The sequence below is a fragment of the Artemia franciscana genome, unplaced genomic scaffold (genome assembly GCF_032884065.1).
Source record: "Artemia franciscana unplaced genomic scaffold, ASM3288406v1 PGA_scaffold_74, whole genome shotgun sequence".
Taxonomy (NCBI): domain Eukaryota; kingdom Metazoa; phylum Arthropoda; class Branchiopoda; order Anostraca; family Artemiidae; genus Artemia; species Artemia franciscana.
In genome coordinates this window covers 2287905-2310479 of record NW_027062709.1, presented here as the reverse complement: position 1 = coordinate 2310479, position 22575 = coordinate 2287905, and the positions used below count along the sequence as shown (strand labels likewise).

Below are 22575 nucleotides of genomic sequence, written 5' to 3'. Positions count from 1 at the left end.
GAAAAACTATTAAAAACAGGTGTACTGCTCTTTTTTCCGTGAGAACTATATAATAATATTTTATTTTCCTGGAAGATTTACATAGAACTGTTTTCCCTTTGGAATGATTTTCATCCTCTTTTTAAACCTTTTTGTAATATTTTTTCCTTTTGACCCTGAGCAATATCTATGAAAACAAGAATTTAGGGAAAAGTCTTACTAAAAATGTCACTTGATAAAAAAAATGATAATAAAACTAGACAATGATAAAGTAAAACGAAGTATTAAAGTAAAAGAATATAAATAAAATCAAATAGAAAATTTGGGGACCCCTCCCCGTACACGATCCACAGATATTCCTTTTAGAAAACGGTGGCAGAGGTGTGGTTACTTATTTACGACAGTCTAACTGTTTGCTGAATGGTCTAGAGATGATATTGGACTGTGAGAAGATAATGACTCGTTTACTTGTTAGGAGTAGTTCACAGGTGGGTAGCAGGTTAACTAGTGACCCAGAAAAATCACCTGGTTAACAGTTCTAAAATCACTTGAAATGCTGAAAAATTATTAAAAACAAGTCTACTGCTCTTCTTTTTGTGAGAAGCATATAATAATACTTTATTTTCCTGAAAGCTTTACATAGAACTTTTTTCCCTTTGGAATGATTTTCATCCTCTTTTTTAAACCTTTTTGTAGTATTTTTTCCTTTTGACCCTGAGCAATATCTATGAAAACAAGAATTTAGGGAAAAGTCCTACTAAAAATGTCATTTGATATTAAAAATGATAACAAAACTAGACAGTAATAAAGTAAAACCAAGTATTAAAGTAAAAGAATGTAAATAAAATCAAATAGAAAATTTTTGGACCCACCCCCCTTTCGTACACGATCCACAGATATTCCTTTTAGAAAACAGTGGCAGAGGTGTGGTTACTTATTTACGACAGTCTAACTGTTTGCTGAATGGTCTAGAGATGATATTGGACTGTGAGAAGATAATGACTCGTTTACTTGTTAGGAGTAGTTCACAGGTGGGTAGCAGGTTAACTAGTGACCCAGAAAAATCACCTGGTTAACAGTTCTAAAATCACTTGAAATGCTGAAAAATTATTAAAAACAGGTCTACTGCTCTTTTTTTCGTGAGAACTATATAATAATATTTTATTTTCCTGAAAGCTTTATATAGAATTTTTTCCCTTTGGAGTGATTTTCATCCTTTGTTTCTAACAGATTTGTAAGATTTTTTTCTTTTGAACCTTAGCAATATCTATGAAAACAAGAATTTAGGGAAAAGTCTTACTAAAAATGTCACTTGGTAATAAAAATGATAACAAAACTAGACAATGATAAAGTAAAACCAAGCATTAAAGTAAAAAGTATGTAAATAAAATCAAATAGAAAATTTGGGAATTTGGACCCCCCCCCTCTACACTTAAGGAAATTTTATTCCCTGCCTCTCTCCTCCCACAATTCAATTAAAAAAAAGATAGGAATTCAGGAAAAAGTCCAACCATATAGCAAAAAAAAGGAAAAAACGATGGAACTAGACTACATAATAACTAGAAAAAATTAGTCTAGTTAGTCGAAATTTCTTGAAAAATAACTCCACTTACGATGTTGTGTAAATGACGTTGTTTCAAATTTAACCCCCCTCCCACCGCACCCCCGGAAATTAAATAAAAAGAAAACTTTCTATGCCTCAAAGATTGTACTAGAACAGATTTTATTCAGGCTGTGATAAGCTTGTAGGAGTAGTGTTATTCAAATGTGTGTGTTTTTTTGTTTTTTTTAGCCCAATGTGTGGAGATGAGGAGGATGATTTAATTCATTTTTTGTAAGGAATCAAAGAGATTCTGGGGGATATTTTGCAGGGTGGTCTAAAAGAAAGGAATAAATTTCAATAATTTTTAATATATTTTAAACACTATATAATAATATAATATGTTCGGTATGATATATAATTAAAAGTTACATAATATTAAATATAATACATATATATATATATATATATATATATATATATATATATATATATATATATATATATATATATATATATATATATACATATATATATATATATATATATATATATATATATATATATATATATATATATATATATATATATATATATATATATATATATATTAAACATTATAATAAACGTTATGGGGTTAATGTGTTTATGTATAAAAGACTTCGTGTTTTTATTTTTGACAACTGTCCCGCTGAAAGAACGATTAAAAAGAAAAATGAATAAAAAGAAAAAACATAAAGAGAAGTAAAAAGAATGTTCGTTTTTCAATTTGTATTTTAATTCTGGCTCCAAACAATTCTTCTTCTTAAATTCGACCCACAGAACACTAAAAGTTGGCTACTCCTTTCAAAATAAGAAGTGCATCTTGAGGCCACAATGTGAAACTTCTGGGGGGATGAGGGTACTTCCGGCCGATATCAGGAGGTAATTTTTCCCTATGTATTGCGGCATGTTCTCAGCCAATTTGAAAAAATAAATGGACACATCAACCCCAGAATATTGGTGATAATCTTTTCTCTGTTTGGACAACCGTTTTACTTTCTAAAAATAACGAAGAAAGAAGTGTCAGGAGTATTTTTAGCTTGTATTCCATAATCTGCGTGGGGCATTTAGTCTTTTTAATGGTACATAGAGAACCCATAAAGGTAGATACCTCTAGTGCAAAACAATAATATGCTTTAACACCTTTTAGATTTGTCTACGTTGTCGATGGAGTAAATGGGGGAAGGGGTGTCAAAGAGGGGAATTTGAGCCCCCTAGATTCTCCCCCTGGATTTTTATTTTCGTTGAAAAATGTTTCTTTTCGTATTTTTATTGGAAAAAAAATTATCAACTTCCCCCCCCTAAATTTTGTACCTGTACATTGTCATGGAGGGCTAGTAGACCAAACCCAGCAAATAATTAATTTTTGAGAAAGATATTTCTGAAGATGACTAACTGAAATAGTTTATTCCTTACATTTACCTATAATTTTTTAAGACCATTAATAAATTGTAAGAGTATTTTCGTTTTCTGTTGGATAAATATCTTGTGAGGCTAGATAATGAAATTCTATTTCAGGCCCGCACAAAATGCATAGTTGATTCAACATTCAAGGAAGCTTATAAGAGGTCCTAAATTTAGGCTCATTATCCAAAATAGAAGACTTCAGGTTGAGACTTAATATCTCTTAAAGGTTCCGAACAAGAGTTATAGAATTGGGACAGTCATTCTTCATTAGATTTTCCTATTTGTTATTGGATTCTATCTGTCCTTTCCTCTCTGTTTTTACTGAGTTTTCTATTAAAATGCTGACTTCATTAGCATTTTCTGTTGACATTTATCGTTTTGAATTTAAATCAAACCCTAAAGATAATGTTAGTTATGAAACCCTAAGCTAATGTTTTTATGAAATGTACTTTTTTATTTCATTGCTGCTGTAATACTTTTTAGGTTTGTTTGCTTAAAAAGGGCATAATACTTTGCATAAGGCTTCGTTTGAATTACGCTAACCGGTATTATTTGACTACTGGTTGATACGATCACCCCTGGTGAAAAGGAAATAAACTTATCTCGTATCTGTGAAAAAAATATCGGGAAAAATAAGAAATTTTATTTTGCGCTGCAATTTGTGTTTAATGTATGTTTTCGTCATTTTTTTCTATGTTGCTTGTTTTTTTCGGGAAAAATGAGAAATTTTCGGAAAAAAAACTTTGGTTATACAGTTTGAGTTTAATGAGCCGTCCTTTGTCCGAGGGGCACGGGTTTGATCTCTGGCATGGCCGGTTATTTGGTATGGAACGGAAGTCAGTGGTGTGACTCTGTAAGTTCAGCCAGAGTCAACCGAGCTCTAAATGGGTACCTGAAGAACTCTGGGGAAGGTAAGCAGGAAGGATGTGTGAAAGCACAGGATGGCCGGCCCCCAACGTGGCCGTTCTGGCCTTCTGGCAATGTGTTTCCGATGAAACGGAGATCAGCACTACCGGTTTGGACCTTGAGGCTCTAGTGCCGCCATACTTACTTACTTACTAATTTGAGCTTAATGTATGTTTTTGTCATTTTTTTTCTATGTTTTGCTCGTTTTCTTTTCAGTTAAAATAAAAAAATTACTTTTGTGATACAATTTTTGTTTAATATATGTTTTCGTCTTTTTTTCCTATGTTGCTTGTTTTCTTTTCGGGAAAAATAAGAAATTTTCTTTCGTTTTTGTAGGTTTTTGTCATTTTTTCCATGTTCCTTTCAGTGCAATAATTGTTATTATTCTTCAAGAATGCTCCCAAATCGCGGGTCCCTCTCCCAGGATATGACACATAATGACACGTTTCTTATATATTCTTTATGTTTTAGGACGTGGCGTTAACACATGAAGTTGTAGGCAGTCAAGATGGATCACTTGTCTGTAAAATTCTTGTATCACATCTGCAAAAACTAACAGTAAGTTTTTAGATAATCTTTCTAAAGTAAAATTTGATCCATTGCACAATCAGATCTATTTTTTTTTATTTTCAACTTTCTTATTTTATTTTAATCTTATTTTATTCTTATTTACTGTTTCCTTTTTATTTATATCTTTTTCGGATTTATTTATTTTTGATCAAAGGAAATCTGATTCCTCATCATATTTAAATATTCTGTCCTTATCCTAAACTAGCTTATGTAGTTTTATTTAAACAGCGATACAGAATAGGCGGCAGACACAACAAATCAAGGAAGAAAGAAAATTTACAATGGTCACTAATCGGCAAATCCTCTCCTATATGCACATCATCATTTGAATATCAAAATGTCGTATCTCCATAATTGCAAATTTTCAGTAAAGCAAAAAAGCCTCACAACTGTTTTGTTTCCCCTCTGATAACCTTAAAACAAAAGTGGATCAATATGTATTGATTTCGATCTGTTTTTGTCTTACCTTTATTGGAGGGGAAATAAAAAATTTGTGATTTTTTTTAGATCTTCTGAAAATTTACAATTATGGAGATGCGTCCTTTTGATACCCGACTGACGAAATGCTCAGAAAATAAGTTGCGATTAGAAGTAACAGTAATCTGATCAACGGCGCTTCTTGACTACTGAGGTCCTTGCGTATTGATTACAATACATTGATTAAATTATTGCGTATTGATATTTGTTTATTATTATTTGGGGTTAGTTTTGCCTTTTGAATGAAATTTCAAGCGTTTTTAGTTTTTTTTTAAATAAAGAAGGATTTACTGGTAAAACACATATATAACATAAAAAAAGAATATTTTGCTTCATGCCTATACAGCAGCGCTTGTCAACAGAGAGGTAAAAGAAACAAATCCACTGAAAAACAAGAGCTAAGAGCTCATATGGCACTTGTGACGAGGTTGGAAGAGCCGAGAGCTCATATGGTACGAGGTCGGAAGAGCCAAGAGCTCATTTGGACGAGGTCGGAAGAGCCGAGAGCTCATATGGTACGAGGTCGGAAGAGCCAAGAGCCAAGAGCTCATTTGGCACTTGTGAGAAGGTCAGAACCTAAAGTTAAACTTTATAGTACAAGATCCTTCTAAATATCAAATTTCATTAAGATCTGGTCACCCTTTCGTAAGTTACAAATACCTCAATTTTCAAAATTACCTCCCCCCTCCCAATTCCACCAAAGAGAGCAGATCCGGTCCAGTTATGTCAGTCACGTATCTTAGACAGGTTTCTATTCTTCCCATCCAGTTTCATCCTGATCTCACCGCTTTAAGTATTTTCTAAGATTTCCGGTCCCCCCAACTGCCCCCCCCCCAATTACGTTTGATCCGGTTGAGATTTAAAATAAGATATCAGAGTTACGAGGTCCTTCTAAATATGAAGTTTCATGAAGATCCGATCACTCCTTCGTAAGTTAAAATACGTTATTTTTCTTATTTTTCAGAATTACCCCCCCCCCCCGCAATTGAGCGGATCCGTTCCAATTATGTAAATTACGTATGCAAGACTTTTGCTTATTTTTCCAACCAAATTTCATCCCAATCCTTCCAATCTAAGCGTTTCCCATCATTTTAGGTCTCCCCACCCCAAACTTCCCCCAATGTCACCAGATCCGGTCAGGATTTAAAATAAGAGCTTTGAGCCACGATATCCTTCTAAAAATCAAATTTCATGAAGATCCAATCACCTGTTCGTAAGTTAAAAATACCTCATTTTTTCTAATATTTCAGAATTAACCCCCCCCCCAACTACCCAAAAGAGAGCGGATCCGTTCCGTTTATGTCAATCATCTATCTAGGACTTGTGTTTATTTTTCCCACCATGTTTCATCCCGATCCCTCCACTCTAAGTGTTTTCCCAGTTTTAGGTTTCCCCCTCCCAACTCCCCGCCCCCATCACCAGATCCGGTCGGGATTTAAAATAAGAGCTCTAAGACACGATATCCTTCTAAACATCAAATTTCATTGAGATCCGATCACCCGTTCGTAAGTTGAAAATACCTCATTTTTCTCATTTTTAAGACTTACTCCCCCCTCCCAACTACCCCAAAGAGAGCAAATAAGTTCCAATTATGTCAATCATGTATCTGGGACTTGCGCTTATTTTTCCCATCAAGTTTCATCCCGATCCCTCTACTCTAAGTGTTTTCCAAGATTTTAGGTTTCCCCCCTCCAACTCCCCCCAATGTCATCAGACCCAGTCGGGATTTAAAATAAGAGCTCTGAGACACAATATCATTCCAAACATCAAATTTCATTAAGATCCAATCACCCGCTCATAAGTTAAAAATACTTCATTTTTTCTATTTTTCCGAATTAACCGGCCCCTTCTCCCCCCCCCCCCGGATGGTCAAATCGGGAAAACGACTATTTCTAATTTAATCTGGTCCGGTCCCTGATACGCTTGCCAAATTTCATCGTCCTAGCTTACCTGGAAGTGCCTAAAGTAGCAAAACCGGGACTTTAGGTTTTCCCCCTCCAACTCCCCCCAATGTCATCAGATCCGGTCGGGATTAAAAATAAGAGCTCTAAGACACAATATCATTCCAAACATTAAATTTCATTAAGATCCAAATACCCGCTGATAAGTTAAAAATACTTCATTTTTTCTATTTTTTGCGAATTAACCGGGCCCCCACTCCCCCCCAGATGGTCAAATCGGGAAAACGACTATTTCTAATTTAATCTGGTGCGGTCCCTGATACGCTTGCCAAATTTCATCGTTCTAGCTTACCTGGAAGTGCCTAAAGTAGCAAAACCGGGACCGACAGACAGACCGACAGACCGACAGAATTGGCGACTGCTATATGTCACTTGGTTAATACCAAGTGCCATAAAAAAAGAACCTTGCCGCCAACACCACTAATATAACCACAATAACCAATAAGTGAAAAAAGCAAACATCCTTTTTTTTACCTCTGGAAGCTTGAACCAAGTTGGAGTCCAGTATACATACTGTTAGCAATATATACGAATAAAATGAATTGGCAATAAATAAATATTATGTAATACTAATAGTAAAATACGAATAACAATGCGATACTGAGAAAGACATTTTTAAAAGACAATTGATAAATACAAATTTATCACTAACACCTGCCTCTTCCAAAAAACTCAAAATATTTTTGCATAGATGAAATGTGGCCTTGGGACCCCTACAGGGGGGAAATCATGCTGAATTCTTAAAATTAAAAAAGAATATCTTGTGAGCTTTTTCCTGTTCACCTGTTTTGTAGAAAACATGACAAGCCGAAATACTGTACTTAAAATTACTTCCCGTGCTGAAGCTATGAGTAAAATTGCTCAGAATTAGATATTAGAATTAGCATAAAAATAGGATGAAAAAAAATTGATATGAATTGTCTTTTAAAATTGTCTTTCTCAGTATTTTATTGTTATTCGTATTTTGCTATTTGTATTACTTAATGTTTATTTATTGCCAATTCATTTTATTCGTATATATTGCTAACAGTATTTTATTTCCAATAGCGTTTTAGTTTCATATTACATACCTATAAATTATCATAATTTGGCTTCGGGTTTTAGTTTCAAGGACATGGGGTAAATTGAAATCATTTTACGAGGCTTGGCGTAGGCTGGCCGTCACAAAGACAAGGGATCGATTAGAAATATTAGACAAACGATTCCACCAATTTACCACCCGTACTCAAATTAATGTTCAAACCTATTTATACACCCTGAACTTTCAAGATCTCTAAGAAACCAGTAATTTTTCTAACATTTTTATCTACGAAACTTAAATCATTTAAATAATCTAAGTCTAAGAGAGCTTTATCTTCCCATTTGATTCCATACTCTCTCACTGCCTTTGCCGTTTTCTATAGGACAATGTCCGTGCGTATCCATATAAGTGGAAATAGACACAACCCTGCTTAACTCTTGATTCATTACAAAACCAGATTCTCACCTTATTTCATGCCTTAGCCGCAGGATATTATTCTCGTACATTGTGCTTGTCACTTTAATACACTTGACTTTGACTGTATTGTAACCTATATTATACTACCCTAAGGTATACCCAATATTAGGTATACCTTACAAGGAAAGGACGTTAACTGGAGCTTTGCTATCAGCTGAAGCAAATGGATTTTCATAATTTATGAAACGAGGCCTAAAGCTATCTATAATTATGGCACTTGTCAATTTTTATTCTAAGAGAAAAAATATGGTTGGCGCCTCCTCTCCCCTTCCAAAAACTCCATTGTTTTTTCCTTAAGTATCATCATGCTAAGTAATTTGCTAGATAATGCCTCTGTATTTACCACACTTCCCCTTACTCTGTTGAAATAATAATGTTTTGCTGATTCATTTGGCTTTAAATAAAAATACTGTTGTATTAGGTGGTGTTTGAACTAGACGGTGTATTTTTGTTTCAAACAGAGACAAATCAGAGACTCTCCAATTTTCTATAAAATTAACACGTCTCTGATGGATTTACTTAATCATTAAGTAAAATAATAAACAATTACTGATAAACAATTTACTCTATCATTAACTTACTTCAAAATGATTACTTCAACAATCTGACATAAGCTGGGATTTCAAAGTTATCTATATTGCTTTTCTGAAAGAAAATCTAGCATGACACATTCGCTATTAAAAAAAAAGAAAAAGAATCGGTTGATTTTTAAATTGTCAACTCATTGGAATTTATGAAAGACTTGAGAGCCAGGGCTAATTAAAGTAAAGATAGATAGTCTCTGTGAGAGGCAAAGCGGGCATAACGTTTTTCAGAGTTGTTTAAAAATGATTATTGTCACTTCTTTATAACAGTCTGTCATCCATCCTAGGGCAGAACTAAGGTAGGTAGATAGGCCTTATAGTAGTCCGTTGATAGAAAAAGTCCTCTGAATTTTGACTTGTGGGGTGAAACCTTGCCAACTGAAATTTGTAAAATCCACCTGAACTGGATTATTTTTAAGCGACCAAGGTCATCAACATGAAAACATTCCTTGCCCTCTGCACCCATCTCAGTTTATTTTATAGCTAAAAACTGCAATTTTATAAGATTTTTCTTTTGTTGGTTTCAAAATTATGAAGTTTTCAGGGCATTACTACATTTTCATCTGTGTTGCCACGTTGAACCGTGAAAAACCGTGAAAGGAAAATTAAATAGCTAAATTTGACAAAGCTCTTGTTTAAAATTAAAACAGTAACAATCCCTGCATTCCCAAAAGCAATTACATCTTCAAAGGAAGGCTACATTGTCTTAAGCTGTTTGATGCCATATGTTTTAGCTTTTTTTTTTTACTGGATTTTTGCTCCGGGGGTCTACTAACATTTGGCTAAGAAACATGGCGGAATTTGGTTCTGTGAATCTAAGGGAATTATCCACTTCTTTTCTTTCCAACGCATTTTGCTTCTGAAATTCTGAAATATAGTGCCTGGATACAGCTTGAATCCAAGCCTGTTCCTAGCCCTCATAATACTGTCTAAAAAAAACTAAAAAAACAAACGATAAAATAATAATTAAAAAATAACAGTAAACTGCATACTCAACTTTTTGCGATGGCCAAACGTTGCAAACATCTATCAATCAAACTGCTTAAATCCATAAGGTTATGCAATTAATGCTTTTCATGATTACTACATTAACGACCAGATCGAGAAATTATAATTTGATATTTATTTAAGTTGTCTTATATTTTCAGTTTAATTTTAAACTTAATATGTTTTATTAATTTTAATATTTAAGGTGTATTTAATATATAATATTTGTTAAATAATTTAAGATTTAAGTAAAAATTTTCAGTTTGAACTTTGAATCACCCTAATCTATTTTTTCTCAAAATTGCTTTCTTTTTATACGACGGGGTACACCCACTGTTGGTAGCTGACTACCTTGATTATGGTGACCAACCTCCAGTTTAATAGTACAACACTAAAGTATAATGGCTCATTGCACTTTTATTCCTCTCAGAGAAACGGGTTACCAAGCAGAAAGTGTGATATTCTCCCTCTTGCTTTCAAAAATGTTTCTCGTTTTTGATCTAGGAAGAATTATTCATTTAAATTTGATAGATAGAGTGGCCTATCAACCAGAATTCATTTTTTTAGAGCGAGGAGGTCGGAAACATTATAAAATCATAGCTTTGGATTGAATTCTCTGTCTACCCTTGACTTTGGACCAATCTTGCTGTCGAAATTAATCCCCTTCGAGTATGTAAACAAGCAATATCCTGCTGGTTAACAATACTCCCCTCCCCACACAGTGAGCACTGTCCTTAGCTAACTTCATGCGTAAGCAAGCTATTGACGATCCTCATATATAAATATATTAACATGATCTCTATATGTAGAAACAGTGTTCGATTGGAAAAAAGGACTGTTCGAACTGTTCGAAAAAGGATACTATCTCAAACTGAATGTAGGGTGTCGTGGTGTCGTGAATATTAACATTATCTCTATATGTAGAAACAGTGTTCGATTGGAAAAAAGGACTGTTCGAACTGTTCGAAAAAGGAGACTATCTCAAACTGAATGTAGGGTGTCGTGAATTTACGGGACGGTTACTCGGCTCGGCAAATTCAAAATGAAAGGTGGATTTTATGAAGTATATTTCTTATAACATTGACGATCCTCATATATAAATATATTAACATGATCTCTATATGTAGAAACAGTGTTCGATTGGAAAAAAGGACTGTTCGAACTGTTCGAAAAAGGAGACTATCTCAAACTGAATTAGAGTGTCGTGAATTTACGGGACGGTTACTCGGCTCGGCAAATTCAAAATGAAAGGTGGATTTTATGAAGTATATTTCTTATAACATTTACGATCTTCACATATAAATATATTAACATTATCTGTATATGTAGAAACAGTGTTCGGTTTGAAAAAAACGCCTGCTCGAACTGTTCGAAAAAGGAGACTATCTCAAACTGAATGTAGAACGTCGCGAATTTATCGGACGGTTACTCGGCTTAGTAAATTCAAAAAGAAAAGTGGATTCTATGAAGTATATATCATATAACATGAAGAATTGTACAAAAGGCTTAGATTTCATCAAATACCTAAACAATTTCCCAAAAATACATACTTTTCATGCTTCCAATTCGATTGTAATGGTAACTCGAAATAAAATTTAAACTTTGGTGGCATCAGAATCAAATCAGTTATTTTCGTTTCTCATTGTTTCAAACTAAATGCACATAATCTTGGTTGCCATCTACACAGCTCAGCGGTGGCATTTCAAGTGGCGTACAATACACATAACCATTCTATTAAACGAAAACACGCTCGATGAGTTAGTCCAATAAGTTTTCCTATTTCTTATTTAAATCTCAGATACCAGATGGGGATTTTACATTCAAGGTCAAGCTGCAAGCTGGAGGACATAGCGGGGGCAAGGAAGGGTCTAAAAAGTGGGAAATTATGTGGCAAAGGTGGGGGGCATATCTGTGGGGAGGTCAATTTTTTCTGGGGGGAGGCCTGTGGAGGCAATGGAACTTTGAGGTCTGAGCCCTGACCCAAAGTGTATTAGACTGCTCCTAATAAAGTTATCTATTATTTATAAATATAATTAATATAAAATTTTATTATTATTAATTTAAAAATTTAGAATTATAATTAATTTATAAAATTAGTATAATTAATATACAAACTAATATAAAATTAACTATTATCTAAGATTAGTTGTTATAATAAATATTATTTAAATATAACAAGGTTCAATGCGTATAATTGGTTTGATTTTGATTTAGTATTCTCATTTGATTCAAATATTTTTTTTAATGATTCTGTACGATTTGATACTGCTTATCAACCTATATAATTCTTCTCATTATTTGTATATCTTGTTTTTAATTTTATTTTTTTCTTCTTTTAGGATCCTTTAATAATCACCATTTCGACTAGTAACGAAGATGGCTCTGAAGGCAGACCATTAGTCACCATAAACGTTGGTCTGCCTCTTATCTCTTCCTTGAAACTGTACGCTAATATTTTATAACATTTTTGTGTGTGTTTATTGGTTGCAGTGATTAATGTTTTATTTGCTCTAGAAATACTAAGTTCGTTCTTTATTGTGAAATTTCTTGTGAGATAAGATGGATTTGCCTTCTCAACTTTTTTCCTTAGAAAAATTGAAAAGTGAAGCGTGGTGCTTCGGGGGGGGGGGGGGGGGAGGGGAGGGTCGAAAGGCCGCAAAATATATCACGGGATTTTAAATATTATTTAAAATTATGTGAAGTCCTCAATCGACTTACAAAAATTAATATGTTTTTTTTTTTTTGATAAAGGTCTAGATTAGGGGCTATTGAGAAAGAAAAACGTTAAGAAAAAAATTCTTACTTCATAATATGCAGAATAGTTTTAGTTAACGCATTTTGACTGCAGCTCCTCTATGCCAGAGCCGTTCAAAGGGCGAGGGAAACCGGGTCAGCTGCCCTGGGCGCTGCAGCTAGGGGGGCGCCGCCGCTGGAGAAATGCCCACTTTGATCAGATTTTTCACATTGATTCGACCTTTGTTTGCTTATATTTGAGGCAGGAGGGGGGGGGGTAATTAATTTTTACATGGCGCCACCAATCCTAGGAACGGCTCTGCACTATAATTTACCCCCAACCTCCTTAATGTATAAAGATATAGCCCAAATTATATATTTCCAATACGTTCCACCACCCATCACCATTAGTTTCTTAATCGTTGAATTCACTCATCTCTCCCTTGGATTTGTATGCTAATGGTTTTAATCTTTTTCTGTATGGGTTTATTGCTTGTAGCTATTAAGTTTTATTAGTTTTAGAAATATTAAGTTTTCTCGTGAAATATCTTTTTTAATTAGAAGAATTTACCCTTTTGGCTTGTTCTGTTAGAAAAAAAATGCTTGGACGTTAAATATCGTCTCTGTTTTAAAATTAGTTTAAAATTGTACTAAAACTATGGGAAGTCCAGCTTCAGATCGCACCAATTAATTTGGTTAATAAATTTAGGCACTTTATTTATAGTCTGTTCAATGCGTCAGAAAAGGTTTTCCAGTTTTTGAAAACCTCTCAAGTACTATTTTTCTTAACCAGTTTATTAAAATCACTTACTTTTCCCCGGGCGCGTACGGAGCTTTTTTTTGGGGGGGGAGGTTGGCAAGAAAAAAAATCATTTTGTAATTAGAATAAACAGTAAGGAAAAGTATGCAAAATTGCGAAAATTTGGGATTTCAGGCGAGGGACCTGAGGCTTCTGGCTACGTTCCTGTTTCCCCCGAAAACTTTTATCTTTTATCTATACTGCTCTTGCTAAAGGTACTGACATATTTTCTACTATGTTAAATGTATTAAAACGCGTTTTTCAGTTTTTGGCTGCCCTGAGATACTAATGCTCTAGACCAGTTTAGTAAACTTTGAAATTCACGATTCCCCCCCCCCCACAAAAAAGAGAAAAAGTTCGTTTTTTACAGTCGCGGGTAAAAGCCCAAAGAGCGAGGTTTAAAAAAAAGAACTTTTTTGATTTCCTGGGGTAATTCCCCTTCTGGCGTAAATCCTTATAAAAAACATTTTTTTTATAAAATTCATCACCTAGAAAACCGTGAGACGATTAACCTATAATTAATTTTTGGTAGTTCAGACCCCACACCCCTCCTAATAGATGTTTGGAGAAGTGCACTTCTCCAATGATCATGATCATTCTCGAAGTATTGTTCTACGAATATTAAATTTGAATGTAAAGAAATAAGTGGGGTTGAAGGAGGGAGTAGTAATATTCTGTAAGTAAAGAGCGACCCTCATCAGTTCGGTTTCACGTTCGGTATCAGTTCATAATCCGAAACTCTAAAAACGTAGCTTAGATTGCAAAAATATACAACAACGAAATCTATTATTTATACTAAATCTTAATATGCCAAATGTGTTAATTTTTCTCAGTGAGAAATGGCACAATTTAAAAAGGGAATGAAACCCTCCTAAAAGGTTCTGCGATCTTAATTGAATTATGCAATTAAATTTAATGGGTATCATATCCCTAAAGGCATTATCTATAAAATGCGAAATTTCTCCTTTTTCTCATGAAGTGAATGAATATTCTGGTGATTACGGATTTAACCTCTAATAACCCTCATTAATAATAAGGTATGAGCTGTTTTTTTTCTTGAAGCATCGCTGTACAAAAGTTAACACCCATTCGTTTTGGTTACGATGTGTTAGTATTAACATCTACTCAACATTTATGACTACCAAACTTAAAGCACTACCAATATATTTTCATTATAGACATGTGTGGAGAACTATCTGACGATAATAAATCTAAGGAGTTTTGACAGTTTGTTTCCTTTCATGTCCGACTGTATAAAAAGGGAAGTTTACTTTAGAAGAATACTTTAGCGTGTTCTACATTGGCCATTGACAACAACAATCAACCATAAACTAAAAATCGACAAAAAAAAATTGTCTTGACCCTAATACAGGAGTAGCCTAATATTATTTCCGATATTATTTGAAAATTAGCGGAACTAATATAAGAAACGTCAAAGAAATCTTTCTTCAAAATTTCGGCGGGCATATTCTTTTTACACATAGAAAGTAGGAGGGAGGTGTGGCTTCTTGTCCCCCACCTTCGAAACAATTGCTCCCCCCCACTAGACTATTAAAACAATGACCAAAAAATATTCCTTTGATATTTATGTTTTCCCTCAGGAAGAATCTTCCGATTTTCGCCCTAAGTGGAAGTATAATAAGTGGAAAAGTGAGAGTTAAAAATGTTGGCCACTCCGAAGTTTTGGAGTAGAACCTAGATAGTGAAACTGTTGACATATTCGGTAAAATTCTAGTTAATTGACTTCTTGCTATCTCAGAAAGGGTTTAGGTTAGGAAAATGAAACTTTCAGGGATAAATCTACAGATTGAAGTATGTCACGGGAAGGTATTTTGAAGCAACTACCTCCACTCCTTCTCCCTCTAGAGGGCCCTGACCTTTGATGACCTTTAAATGCAAATACACTTCCTAAATTTTGAAAAAAAAACATTGATATGGCTCAAAATTCTACTCAAATAACAGGAATTGGATTTTCAGAACTAAAGGCAGAGAAAAAGCAACTAGTAACTGAAAATTAAGGTAAAAAGTCGTTTTGTCAAAATTTCAATAGGTATAGACTTGTCATGTAGGCAAATTTCAGGGCCCTCTAGAGGGAGAAGGAGTAGAGGTGGGTACTTTAAAATACCTTCCCAGGACATACTTTAGCTTGTAGACCCATCCCTGAAAGTTTTATTTTCCTAACCTAAACCCTTTCCAAGATAGCAAGAAGTCAAATAACTAGAATTTTACCACATATTCTTAAACCTTCCTCGATATTACCCACAGACTTTACACTCGAGTGAGGGGAGGTGTAGGGTAGAAATATATTCATGGCTCTTGGTGGAGAGTTTTGTTCCTCTCAGTAACACCAGTAGCCTTAAGCTCTATTAAACTCATGATATGGCACTTGAGTTTCCTGTCTCATTAGTGCCCCCCTAAAAGTTTGGCTCCCCCTAAGAGTAGGGGAAAGAGCTGATAGAGAAAACTTTCGAGTCTTTAATGGGGGTAGCATGAAAAATATTAGAGACGCTGATATAGCATCCCTAACCAGCAGAATTAGAAAAAAAAGATAAAACTTAATTTTGATTTACAAAAATATTATTTCTAAAAAAAATTTTAGTTTTATTTGGATCCGTCCAAAAAGTATCTGAAAATAGGCCTATTCTTTTATTTTGAACTTTTTATTATTGGTTACAAAATAGCAAGAAACAGTTCAGTAGGTAAAACAGAGACTAGTTTAGTCAGAGTAAATAAACATATCTAAGTATTCTTTTTACATGGTTAGTGCCTTTGTCTAAGACCCTATGCAAAGCAACGGTAAACAAAAAAAAGCACAATTATAAATTTATTTAGGTTTTTACATATAACGTTATGATTTCACTGTAACACTAGGTGTTGCTAGATTTTTTTTTTCTTTTTCAAAGATAAATGCTCATGGCTTGTTTCTGGGAATACATGAATGATAAGATGGCCCAAATGATGACGAAATGGCGTAAGTCAGCATAACTTACAACGCCAGCTAGAATCAAGATATGGGTACTATGACATCCAATAAAAATTACGATACTTGTACGTGTAAATATTTACAAGAAAACAACTCAACTTAAATTACAAACTGAACTGGCATGCAAGAGTATAGTTCACAAAATGAATTGGGAGTAGCACAGCAAGTTTTAGGCCGCCAAAACCTGCACATCTCGTTTAAGGTGTCAAAATCCGTTTATTACATTTTCTCATAATTCGGCCAAACTAATCCGTCGACAACGGCCGAACATACACACATAGGATTATGGCCCTAGTAATAGGCACCTTATGATTTCAGACGTAAAGTGACTTAAGTACATCTTATTACAAATTTTAGATGTCGTTCACTCCAGAAACGCCTAAAACTCACGCATGGAATGTAGCTATAACTCTCATGCAAGGGTATGCCTCAAAATATCAGTTGGAATAACAATAGACGGTACACAGCGTTATAATACAGCATCAAAGCTCACACACTTTGCGTTTCAAATGTGCAATAGATTAAATAGCCTATACTTTATCACAAATTTGTAGATTGTTTCAGCGTGCTAAATTCGCACATGGAAAGTTGCTACGAAGTCAGGTGCTCTTTCAATAATATGACTGAACTCCATAACACTAAGCTTGCCATCTGAGTCCATGTCAATTTCTGCAAACACTTTTTGTACAATTTCTTCCATTTCTTCTGGTTTTAGTTGTCCGTCTGTCAATGTTTCCACCACCCTTGTAACATCATTGCTATCTATGAAACCATCTCCATCAAAGTCTGAAATTGCAATGTTTCGCTATTAGCTCCTTAAAAAATTAATAATAATAAGTTTGTCATTTATAAACCAGTAATAAGCAAAAATTAAAACGAAAAATACTTTAATGTATAGTTTTTTAAGCGAAGGGTCAATCACAAATTTTAAGTTTTAATAGTTCTTTACTTAAATATAAGAAAAAAGCAAAAGTTTTTTTATTTAAGATTTGAGTCTTTTTGTAATACCAATTAAAAAAAATCATCTTCACATGAAAACAAGAGCCAAGAGCTCATATGGCACTTGTGGCGAGTCAAGAAGAGCTACGAGCCAAGCGATCATATGGTATGAGCTCTAACAAAATTCTATGAATCAATAGATTGATTTAAAAGGAAAATAAGAGGCTTAATGCCGGTCAGGATTTAAAATAAGAGCTCTGAGTTACGATGTCCTTCTAAATATCAAAATTCATTAAGATCCGATCACCCACCCGTATGTTATAAATACCTAATTTTTTCTAGTTTTTCCTCTCCCTTTAGTCCCCCAGATGGTCGAATCTGGGAAAACGACTTTATCAAGTCAATTTGTGCAGCTCCCTGACACGCCTACAAATTTTAATCGTCCTAGCACGTCCAGAAGCACCAAACTCGCCAAATCACTGAACCCCTCCCCCCAACTCCCCCAAAGAGAGCGAATCCAGTACGGTTCCGTCAATCACGTATCAAGGACATTTGCTTATTCTATCCACCAACCTTCATCCCGATTCCTCCACTCAAAGTGTTTTCCAAGATTACCCCCTCCAACTCCCCCCAATGTCAAAAGATCTAGTCGGGATTTGAAATAAGAGCTCTGAGACATGAATTCCTTCTAAATATCATATTTCATTAAGATCCGATCACCTATTCGTAAGATAAAAATAAACCAATTTTAACGTTTTCCAAGAATTCCGGTTTCCCCCTCCAATCCCCCCAGTGTCACAGGATCTGGTCGGAATTTAAAATTAGAGCTTTAAAGCACAAGATCAAATTTCATTAAGATCTGGTCACCCTTTCGTAAGTTACAAATACCTCAATTTTCAAAATTACCCACCCATCCCCCCAACTTCACCAAAGAGATCAGATCCGGTCTGGTTATGTCAGTCACGTATTTTAGACAGGTTTTTATTCTTCCCATCCAGTTTCATCCTGATCTCACCGCTTTAAGTATTTTCAAAGATTTCCGGTACCCCCAACTGCCCCCCCCCCCAATTACGCTGGATCCGGTTGAGATTTAAAATAAGACATCTGAGTTACGAGGTCCATCTAAATATGAAATTTCATTAAGATCCGATAACTCATTCGTAAGTTGAAAATACGTCATTTTCTTAATTTTTCAGAATTAACCCCCCACCCCCCCCCCCCATAGAGCGGATGCATTCCAATTATGTAAATCAAGTATCTAAGACTTCTGCTTATTTTTCCCACTAAGTTTCATCCCGATCCCTCCAATCTAAACGTTTTCCATCATTTTAGGTTCCCCCACCCCAAGCTCCCCCCAAATGTCACCAGATCCGGTCGCGACTTAAAATAAGAGCTTTGAGACACGATATCCTTCTAAATATCAAATTTCACTGAGATCCGATCACCCGTTCGTAAGTTAAAAATACCTCATTTTTTTAGTTTTTCAGAATTAACCCCGCCCCAACTACCCAAAAGAGAGCAGATCCGGTCTGGTTATGTCAGTCATGTATCTTAGACAGGTTTTTATTCTTCCCATCCAGTTTCATCCTGATCTCAACGCTTTAAGTATTTTCTAAGAGTTTCGGTTCCCCCAAACTGCCCCCCCCCTAGTTACGCTGGATCCGGTTGAGATTTAAAATAAGAGATCTGAGCTACGAGACCTAGTCTGAAGTTTTTTTAAACACTTTTTTGAAAAAATATAGAATATAAACCTCACCCTGCTGCCAGCGGGGCTCAAGGAGCTTCGCTCTATAGATAGTGTTACCTGTAAGCAAGCCCACTTTACGCATTTTTAGTTTCATTGAAGGGGGATTTTAGAAAGGTAAAAAATAAATGCGCTTCTCTAATAATAACAGAGAAACAATATGCGATCATCAGAATATTGCTATATGCAGTAATACACACTTTAGAAAACTTGTGACGAAACTAAACATTTACCCTAAGCTGAAATAAACTAACGAAAGAGGGGGGGGGGGGTAGTGTCAGATAAACCACCCTGATGATTGGAAAGACCATAAAATAATTTGTTACTTAGGCCATGTAACATACCAAACAGTCGAGCTGTTAGCTGAATGTACGATCTGACCAAACCGGTTTCATAGCCACAAGGACAAATGACGGGAGACAGAATGCATTGGACTTGTATGATTTGCGCCAAATATGTGTACATCAGGGGGTGGGGGTAAGGTTAGGTTTTTAACCCATTTCTGAGATATATTCTCTCCCCCCCCCCTAATTTGCAAATATATAGCCCAAATTATACTATTGTATAAACTAAAGTATTATATTTACATCAAGTTTTGGTGTATTTCATTATGATTAACATAACTACACTTCTTGAGTGTGTTAGGTATAATACATAAGTACCAGTAATTTTCTTTCAAAAGGCCACAGACTAATAGAACCAATTTTCGTTGTTTTTTAAGTTAATCCCCCCCCCCTAAAAAACGAACCAAGAGCCTGTGTATGTACCTGCAGTCCTTTGAGTCTCCAAGGCTATCGAAATATTCAACATCCGACTTTAGAATAATATCAAAAATGATTACCTTGCCCTTTTGAATTATCGATACCGTTCTTTATAGGTAGGAATTTTTTCATACATTTCAGTTACAATTTTATCCTTATCCTTTGACATAGATTCTTTGAATGACCTGCTCATCAAATTCATGGAAAACGTTTTAAATACGTATTTAAATTGCGCATTTGAAGAGGCGGCCTTTGAAACAGGTGAGCAATAACTGGGGTCCGCGTTGTCTGTGCCCAAAGGACATCGGAACTAATTAAAAGTCAATAGCTAAGTTCAGGAATGTAAAATCATCATTGATGACTGTCACAGTGTAAAAATATTTTCCCTTTACTGTGCTGACTGCATAGATGACTGGAACAGTTACATCCGCAGGACTTTGCTTCTTAGGGAATTCCAATTTCGTCAGCAATAGTTACAGCTTAGGGGTATAAGCCTAGAGAAGGAAACATGTTAAGACAACATTTTATAATATGCACAATAGCTGTAGCTAACACCTTTTGCATGGATCCCCCCTATACTTTACCGCCAACCCACCTTCCCCTAAAAAGCAAATATATAGTCCAAATTATACAAAACCAATGCATTCAGTCACCCATTAATTGTTTTCCGGTTCTTCTTTTAAACAGTTAATTCAATTAATAAGTACAAGGTATGAAACAAGAGAGACGCATTGGGAGAATAGAGGGGAAATATATAATTTCGACTGTATATTTACACATTAAGGGGGGGGGGGGTAAAATATAGGGAGTTCCATGCAAAATCTGTTTGCTACAATTGTTATGCATATTGTATTCTTATCATGCTTCCTTCTCAAACATGTTTCCTTCTTAACTCGTAAGTTAAAAATACCTCATTTTTCTAATCTTTCAGAATTAACCCTCGCCCCCACTCCCCCAAAGAGAGCAAATCAGTTCCGATTATGTCAATCATGTATCTGGGACTTGCGCTTATTTTTCTCATCAAGTTTCATCCCGATCCCTCCACTCCAAGTGTTTTCCAAGATTTTAGGTTTCCCCCCTCCAACTCCCCCCAATGTCATCTGATCCGGTCGGGATTTAAAATAAGAGCTCTGAGACACAATATAATTCCAAACATCAAATTTCATTAAGATCCAATTACCCGCTCATAAGTTCAAAATACTTCATTTTTTCTATTTTTTGCGAATTAACCGGCCCCCCACTCCCCCCCAGATGGTCAAATCGGGAAAAAGACTATTTCTAATTTAATCTGGTTCGGTCCCTGATACGCTTGCCAAATTTCATCGTCCTAGCTTACCTGGAAGTGCCTAAAGTAGCAAAACCGGGACCGACAGACCGACAGAATTGGCGATTGCTATATGTCACTTGGTTAATACCAAGTGCCATAAAAACAGATGCAAGGTGAAGAGTTGGCTTTGCTACCTCTCTATCTTACAAAAACACAATTAGCGGGCCAGTAATTCTTGCATCGCTCATGTACCCAATTAATCTGCTTAGGTGGCATCTTGCCCTCGAAAATGGTCGCCGACTTGTCAAGGAGCATTCGCAAAGGGACAAACAGCTTCGTGGGTGGCGAGTCGCACCTCAATTAAGTAGCAACTGGGTTTTGCAAACCTTACAAATGACAGGCCATTTGCCAAGTGGCACCTTAAAAAAGGACGACAACGAACTAGCATAGATATACCCAAGTTTACCTTATAGCTATCATTCTGACGTCGCACTTAACCCTCCTCTTAATGACAGAGGCGTAGGAGATTTTCGAGCATCCAGAGGCAGTGTCAGTCTTTGTCATCCCCCATGCCCCCTTGAAACGGATTAAGGCCCACTACCCTGCAAAGAAGATTAAAAATAAACAATAAAAGTGATTATTTAAATGGCGCCTCAACGAATATTGTACCTGGGGACTGACAGTTGGTAAGAGAGAGTTGGCCGCGACACAAGGAGTACAACTTTCTTTGTTTGTCCCTCTGATTTTTCGATTTTTCAATAGCAAGACAAATGCAAATGAAGACAGTAGGTCTGAGTATTGGAAGTAAAGAGGGACACATACCAATTTCTGGTTCTGCTGCAATCAAATCCCCCGGCTGTACACTAAAGCATAGCGTCTTCTGATTTTTATACTGCAGATCGAGACGCTTAGGGGGGAACGGTGTAGAACAACACCTACTTATCTCTTCCATGTTAAATATTTTTTGTTTCTATGATGACAACAAACGTACGAGGGTATTGATTTTAGTTTCTATTTATCTCCCCGATTAAGTACAATAGGTTAGGTTTGCTTCTTTTTTTTCTTTTTTTATATTCATTTTTACTTTTTTACTTTCTTTCTTTTTTTCTAAATTAACCTTTTTCATGCAAATTTTGTGTCATTTTATATAAGAAAATGGTAAATACAAGTTTGATGATTCTAACATAGAATTGTAGAGGGCTTTGTAAAGAAGAATGTGGCTTAATTTTTTTCTAATTATCCCCAAAAAGGGAGTTTTCATCAATCTGGTTTTTGCTGCTGCAATTTGTTGCCATCAATTTTATATTAGGGCCCCTGAATGATTGAATAATTAGCTTTGACAGGCGGTTCAGATCCAGGTATGCGGCGGATCCAGACACTTTTGCCGCAAGTTATTAG

At 35.3% G+C, this 22575-nt stretch overlaps 2 protein-coding genes across 3 annotated transcripts in view; one reads left to right on the top strand and one right to left on the bottom strand.

The window, feature by feature from the left end:
- LOC136042177 (mucosa-associated lymphoid tissue lymphoma translocation protein 1-like) overlaps nt 1-12528 on the top strand; it is a 72922-nt gene extending 60394 nt beyond the window's left edge. For both annotated transcript variants that reach the window (XM_065727109.1, XM_065727110.1), the window contains exons 11-12: nt 4346-4432; nt 12291-12528. In XM_065727109.1, the coding sequence (XP_065583181.1) occupies nt 4346-4432; nt 12291-12413 (210 nt within the window). In that variant the 3' untranslated portion in view covers nt 12414-12528. The remainder of the gene's footprint in view (nt 1-4345; nt 4433-12290) is intronic.
- A 3764-nt stretch (nt 12529-16292) lies between these two features.
- Nucleotides 16293-22575, bottom strand: part of LOC136042178 (calcium and integrin-binding family member 3-like) — a 28112-nt gene continuing 21829 nt past the window's right edge. Inside the window, exon 5 of the mRNA XM_065727111.1 lies at nt 16293-17252. Within this exon, the coding sequence (XP_065583183.1) occupies nt 17035-17252 (218 nt within the window). The 3' untranslated portion in view covers nt 16293-17034. The remainder of the gene's footprint in view (nt 17253-22575) is intronic.